At 53.3% G+C, this 7,229-nt stretch overlaps 1 protein-coding gene across 2 annotated transcripts in view; it reads right to left on the reverse strand.

Moving 5' to 3' along the window:
- Positions 1 to 6,100, reverse strand: part of FOXO3 (forkhead box O3) — a 117,973-nt gene extending 111,873 nt beyond the window's left edge. Inside the window, exons 1-2 of one of the 2 annotated variants that reach the window (XM_027551270.1) lie at positions 5,855 to 6,100; positions 4,008 to 4,762 (exon numbers count right to left, since the gene is read on the reverse strand). In XM_027551270.1, coding sequence (XP_027407071.1) covers positions 4,008 to 4,625 — 618 coding nt within the window. In that variant the 5' untranslated portion in view covers positions 4,626 to 4,762; positions 5,855 to 6,100. Of the gene's footprint in view, positions 1 to 4,007; positions 5,013 to 5,854 lie in introns of those variants that run through there. The other variant, XM_027551269.1, reaches the window with a different exon arrangement.
- Between the last annotated feature and the right edge of the window lie 1,129 nt (positions 6,101 to 7,229).

Genomic DNA, 7,229 nt, shown 5'->3' on the forward strand with positions numbered 1-7,229 from the left:
TGGGGTCAAAATCAGAGGCCAGTATGAAACTATTATGCCTCTGTTGTTTTGAAATTGTTGAAAAAAATATTTTTAAACATCACACTTGCAGTTAAAATAACATCTTTTAAAAATACAGTATGGTGAAAAGGAACTGGGTGCATTCATCTAAAGAGCTAGAACTGTAAGGACGTGAGCAAGTATTATGTGGCAGGCCAGCCCTCATCTTTTAACCTTGTGAAGAATCGGCACGAGGACACATTCTCACATGAAGGAAGACTCGGTCACTTGCAGCAGCAGAAGTCCTCTCACATTTGTGAAGTTGTAGGAACCACCACAGAAACCCATAGCTGCCTAACGTTATTGTGCCCTGACCCCATGGGAAGCACAGAGGAGTGGGCGTGTGCAGGAGAATCAGTGAAAATGGGCCTCACCAGGTAAACCCTGGAGTTCTAGAGACAGGAGGAAACATAGACCTCACCACCTCAATTATGGGTGCAGTGCAAGTAAGCTTAATCTGAGTTAAAGGAAATGTAACCTTTTCCCCCTTTAACCACATCTGATTATTCATTTCTACTTTAATGCCCGAGGTAAGGGAACCTGCAAGATAGCTATCACCTTTCTCCCTGGCACGGTTTGCATCTGACAAATTCAAGTTAACCAAGAGCTTCCTCCTTTTGTTAAAATGCTCCTTTTTTGCCACCTTCCTCACTTCACAGTTCCTAGGTACCCTTCCTGATAGGCACCAGACAGCTTTACAGACACTGTGTGCTCACTCAGCCTCTACCAATAATCATTCATCTTCCCGATGCTGAAATAATAACCAAGAGTTTTAGATGGAGAGACAAATATGCTTTTTAGGAAAACAACTTCTACTTATGTAAGACTACTCAGTGCTTAGTACATAACCTTTAGAAAGGATCAATTTAAAGAGAAAAAAATACTGTGATAAAGATCTCTAGAGCCACCGGCTGCTAATTATCTCTGTACTAACCAGCTGTGTGATCTTAGTAAAGTCATTAACTTGAAGAATCAAGATCTTCACCTATAAAATAAGGGGACTGAACTAGATCAGCAAACCTCATCCTGGCTGTACATTAGAATCACCTAAGACACTTCAAAAATTAAACAAAAACAACCTCACCAACCAATACACACACATCGGCCCAATTATATCAGGTTCTCTGGGTACTGATATTTTTTAAAAGCTCCCAGATAATTCTTACATGCAACCAGAGCTTTGATTCACTGGTCTTGATTCTGATCACTAAGACCTCTTTTCTAATTCGCTCTGTGCTCTTAGGGTGATAATTCTAGTTACAAGATCTCATAATACAAAGGCCCAAAAAGCTACAAAAGGCCTCGATGTTGCATACTGCGCCTATGTGCACACATGACTGGGAGAGGTGAACCTGAATTCTAGACATTTTCAGAAGTTGAAAACCTGAATGTAAAACTCAGAATGAGAGTAGTGTGGTTTAAAAGCACACACCTGCTTCCAAATGACTAATCATGATAGGAATCAATTCCTGAAACTTGGATGCATGGAAATAGGTCACAATTAGCTCCTGACCTCTCCCTTTTCCCTCTTCTTCCACCTCCACTAAACCACAAGCACAGAAAAAAGCTTGGCTATTACTCATAATTGGAATGTGAAACCAGCAGCCCCAGTTTCAGAGGGCCTTCTCCATCATCAAAGATCTGGAAGTTCTTGCATGGCTGCATCTTTTGGTAAAGATCATCTTGCAAAAACTCTAAATTAGATCTCTATAGTCTTCAAGGATTAGTTATCATGTGATAATCAGAAATGGACCTGCTGTAAAATTTTAAAGATAAAATATTCATAAAATATTCGCCCTGTATTAAACATATGACTGCTGGACAGTTTCAATTTACAATGCGTCATAAGATTTTAGTTAAAAATGAGATAGCAGAGAAGAAAAAACAAACCATGAGACCAAAAAGAGTTAAGATATAAAACCACGAAGTTTAAGACTAGGCCCCAAATCTCTATTGCAGATCCTGTAAGCTACATGAAAATATAATTAATTCAGTATCAATTCATGGCTATTTTTGGTAGCCACACTTTCCCACATAAGTCTTTAAAAAAAAGTTTCAAATGCCATAAACTGGTATTATCTTTAACCATAAACACGATGCAAGAAATATTATTTGTGATGTTAAAATTACTTTCATAATCCTAAAAATCATAAAAAAGGTGAAAACCCTTGCTATGTTAACTTTCTAACTAACTTAAAGCTAACTTTTAACTAACAGATTCTCTGCACCAAATCCAAAATATGTAGGACTAAATTTCAAGTGTGAAAAATTTAGAAAAGACTCCACACCCCACCCAATCCATCTTCTTAGATCCCACCAATTCATCCCTTCCTATAACTATATACTGAGATTAACCCTTGCTATCCACTTGAAAACTCAATTTTTAAAAGTATCACATCAGCACTGCTTTGAAACAGAATTCTCATCCTTTTCATAAATATCCTATTATTACACAACTGGCATTCTTTTGCAAAGCAATACAATTGAATCGAACCTAAGATTCATAACAACAGCGTTTGTTCAAAGATGAGACAGATTTGTGGAACAATATCAAAGCACTTGTTTTGCTTTTAAAGTATCGAACCCCTTCCCTATACTAGCCATAAAAAAATTTTAAAGCATATTTCAAGATTTTTTTAAACCAAATTAAGTCAATAACACTAAATTCTTTAGTTTTTTCATGTACTAGCTCCTCTCCAGTGCTTCAGTTCTCCACCTAAGGCCAAACTGTTCTTATTCTATACACCCACTGGAACCTAGCAAGTACAGGGCTCCCCAAAGACAACAAAGGAAGGGACAGAAGGAGGAAGCAACCACCTTTTTAATTAAAAAAAAAAAAAATCCAACTTGTTACTAGAAGCAACTGACAGAAAGATATGTATCTACAGCTGCACAGGGCTCCCTTTAGCCTGGTATGCATTCCTATCTTAGGAGATGGGGCCAGGAGGATGAGGTGCAAGAGCAAAGCCGCTGGGTATCAGCGGCCCAGCGGGGGCACAGGAGTTAATCTCCTTGGATGCCCAACTGCAGGAAGTCATTACATCATATGCCTTTCCACACCTCTCTCCCTACCACGTGTCCAGTGCCCCAAGAGGCTGAAAACGAACAGTAGAGAGCCTCTCTTCAGGTTCACTCATAGGTAGAAGCCATTACGGTCCAGCCCTGCCAGCAAACCTCCCTCCCCAAGGCCCAGGTGAAGCGCCAGGCGCCATCCTGCACACCTGGAGCCCCTGCCTCAAACAGCGCCAGAATCCGGACCTCAGCGCGGAAGCAGCAGGTGCAGCGAGTCCCCGCTGAGGCAGAAGGGCTGGCCCGTGCCAGGCCCAAAGCATCTCAGAAGCTACCTGCTGTAGAGACATCTCTGAAGAACAGAGATGTGGACACAGGCAAGAAAAGGAAACCGGCCAGGGAAAGGTCTACAACCACCGCTTTTTGTAATGGGATTGATGTGCCTGTGGGAGTGAACACCCACAAGCCCAAAAACTTGGACACAGGGCTCTCATCCAGGTAGTCAAAACACACCAGGCTCCCGCGACCGACGGAAAACCACAAACCCATCCCTCCCAAACCCGTTCCCTCACTCCCCCCGCAGTGGCCTCGCCGCACGATGGGGGACTTGTACTCCAAAGTTGGCCGCAGACCTACCTTCTCTGCGATGACCCAGGAATCCGGCAAATTCACTCCGGTCCGTCTGTCCTTCCCTCGCCGGTGTCCCTCAACCCCTCGCCTCACCTGGCCATGCCTGAGGTTTCCCCAGGAGCCTTCTCTCCCCATCCAGCCACCTTCGCGGCCGTCCCCGGTTGCCCCTCCTCCGGGATCACACAGAACCCCCAAAACCTCACAACGGAGGCTCTCCCTGCCAACCCCTCTCCCCCGCGCCACAGGAGCGCTCCGTCGAATCGAAGACGCGCCTCGCACTGCGCAGGAGGCCCGGCGGGTCCGGCCGCCCGCCCCAGGTGGGTACGCACCTTCCAGCCGGCAGAGCTGTTGCTGTCGCCCTTATCCTTGAAGTAGGGCACGCAGCGCACCATCCACTCATAGATCTGGGACAGAGTGAGCCGTTTGTCTGGAGAGCTCTCGATCGCGCGAGTGATCAGATCGGCGTAGGACAGGTTCCCCCAGGCGTTCCTCCGCGACGAGCATTTCCTCGGCTGCCCAGAGCCCCCAGCCGTCCCCGGCTGCGGCGGTGGCAGTGGCTGCTGAGGCTGCAGCGGTGTCTGCGTCCCCCCGCTCAGCGCGCCTGCCGCGGGGGCTGGCCCGGACCCGGGGTCCTGCCCTCCAGGAGCCAGCAGCCGGGCCGAGTCCTCCAGGAGCAACCCAGAGCCCAGCGGGCCGCCCCCGCCGCCGCCGATCGCCATGGCCGAGCCGGCCCTACCGCCACCGTCCTCGTCGTCTTCATCGTCCTCCTCCTCGGGGATCATGGAGTCAGCAGCCGCCTCCCCAGAGGGCTTGGCCGGGCTCCCCTGGAGCTCCGGCCTCTGCAGGGGCCACGTACAGGAGCGCGGCCGGCTCTGGGGCTCGAACTCCGGGTCTAGCTCCACTTCGAGCGGAGAGATCGGGGCCGGGGAGGCCGGCGCCTCTGCCATCTTCGCCGCCCGCCCGCGGCTCGGGCTCTCGCGCTCTCCTCTCGCGCCGGGGCGGGGTGCGGCGGGGGAGGGACGGGGGCGCCGAGAAGGCTCGGGCTCCCAGGCGGCGCCGCCGCCGCCGCCGCTACTGCCGCCGCCTGGGGAAGCACGAGAGGAGAGAGAAGGAGAGTTGGTTATCCCGGGCTGGAACCCAGTCTTCGGCGAGTCCTCGCCCGCCGTCGCCGCTGCCACCGCTTCGCGACCGCACCGCGCCCGCCTCCCAGGAGCAGGCAGACCTGGAGACGTGCGTCCCGCGAACCTGGCGCAGCAGACGCCGCCCCCCGACCAGGCCGCTGGGGAGACGGGAGCGAATCGACGGGCTCGCACGGGGCACCCCCTCCCCCGCCGCCGCCGGAGCTGCAGGTCTCTCCTGGGCTAGGTGGCTGGGCGGGGAAGAAGGGGGAGGGGCGGGGCGGGGGAGGGGCGCGGGCCGCGCCTTTAAAGCGGGCAGCAGCCGGCGCTGGCGCAGCCCAGTGGCGGTCCGAGCCGGAGTCCAGGCGGGTGGGCGTGCGTTTGTTTATGTTTCGCTCGGGCCCGCTCAAGTGCTTCCCGCGACGCCGCCGCCAAAGTCTGTGGCGTCTTCGGCTCTTCTTCCAGTGCCCGGCCCTGCTGCCTCCGCGCCCCCCTGCCACCCCCTCCCAGCGGAGGTCTCGAGCCCGGGGACAGCGCGGGAAGCTCCCTATTTCCCTCTCCGCCCGCGGGCTGAGAAGGCAAGCGTGGGTCCGAGCGCAAACGGGCCCTTGTCACTTCCAGAAAAAAGGGAAGCCGGGAAGAAGGAGGGCAAGCAGCTCGGTGGATATTTGCAAAGGGTCGAGCCGAGCGGCAACGGCCACTTTCGGGGTTTGTGAGGCTTATTCTCCCACGGGCGTTGTGCCCTACACCCCCTTCCCAGTGAAGAACGGGAGAAGGGAGGCAAGTCGGAACGTAAATCTTCCAACAGGTCAGGAAGCACCAAGTCTCCCGGGCCGCCAGAAAGCCCAGACCAGCACGTTCTTCACCTCCTTGCTCCCGCTGCTGCCATCTTGACAGTTTCCCCCCTTCACTCAAGTCCTTTAAAAACACTAGCGGGAGAGAAGAGGGGCGCGCACACCGAGTCACGGGGAGGGAAAAGGGAAGCGCCTGGCCCAGCTCAGAAGCAGATCCGGAGTCGCCGGGAAGGCGGTCGACCCGCTCACAGCTCCGGCGCCTACCTCGGTTCCTTCCCCTCAGGGACGAGGGGGGAGGACGCACAATCCCGCGCGGGCCTGGGGCACGGTGAGGAGGGGGCGCGCAACCTCGGCCGAGGAGAGGCGCTCCGGCCGCCGCTGCAGCCCGCCTGAGAAACCGCCTGTCAGCCTGCGCCCCGCCGCCTTCCACATTCCTCCTCCTCCCTTCCCCAAGCAGAGCGGTCGAGGCAGCAACACAAAGTTATAGACACACGCAGGGTGCCTCAACCTAGACTGACGGCGGGCGGGCGGGCGGGTCCCCGCCCAGGGGGAGGGCTGGGCGGCGGGCCGGGGTGTGCTCGCGTGCGTGCGTGTGTGTGTGTGTGTGTGTGCGCGCGCGCGCGCGCGCCTGCGCGACCCGGTTCCGCGGGGCTGCAGGCTTGAGTGTCAGGGCGCGCGCCGGGGCCGAGACTCGGCCGGCTCCTCCTCCCTCCTGGGAGCCTCAACGACAACAAAGCACGGCGCTGGCTCAGGAGACGAGGGAGGGGGGCCATCAGAGCTCCAAACGCTCAACGAGCGCAGTCGCGTGGCCTCCCAGACTCCAAGCAGGACGCCTGGCACCCTCCCCAGCGACGAAGGGTCCCCGTCGCTCCGCCAGGCTCTGGGCCCGCCCTGGTGTCCGGTTCCCCATTAGAACCCGACACCAGGTAACACCCGAGATAAGATGCTGACCGCAGGCGGCAAGGGTTACCTCAGCGTGAAAATACTGGCAAGCTAAGATGTTGGTGTCCTCAGGACTTCGATAAGCTGATGCTCTCAGATTTGATCAGGCACCAGGAGGTTTGCAACTGAGTCTCTCACGTAGGACACTTGACTGCAGTCGTGTTTCATTTTGCATGAATTTCATGGCCAGCGAGGGGAGAAGTGTAACTAACTCGGAAGAAAAGCAAATTATTCCATGTTCCTAAATGCAAGAACAAATTCTGAACAACTGTGAAGAGGAAATAATGAGTCTAATTTTTAAATGACGGCAAAGCAGCTAATTGTGCTTTTTTAAACTTTTAAAAAATACACTCCTTCGGGTTTAGAAAAAGATCTTTACATGTCCTTATCCTACGACAGTACCCAAGTCGTTCATTTGTGCGCTAAGAATGCACTACATGCAACACACCCCGAGAGTCTACCAATTTTGATTTATAAATATCCCGCCCCATCCTTCCAAGCCACTATAAGTATCTTAAGCGGTCCAGAGCGGTCTCGGCAACAACCCCATACACAAAAAGGTCCAACTCAGCGTAGGCAGGAATGCGCCCATCCACCCGACTCCATGCTCCGGGCTTTGCGCAGGACCCGTCACTCAAGTGACGCGCGGCCCCGCCCCTGCACCAAGCTAGTTCGACGCGTACAAACAGATGATGTC

The sequence above is a fragment of the Bos indicus x Bos taurus genome, chromosome 9 (assembly GCF_003369695.1).
Source record: "Bos indicus x Bos taurus breed Angus x Brahman F1 hybrid chromosome 9, Bos_hybrid_MaternalHap_v2.0, whole genome shotgun sequence".
Taxonomy (NCBI): domain Eukaryota; kingdom Metazoa; phylum Chordata; class Mammalia; order Artiodactyla; family Bovidae; genus Bos; species Bos indicus x Bos taurus.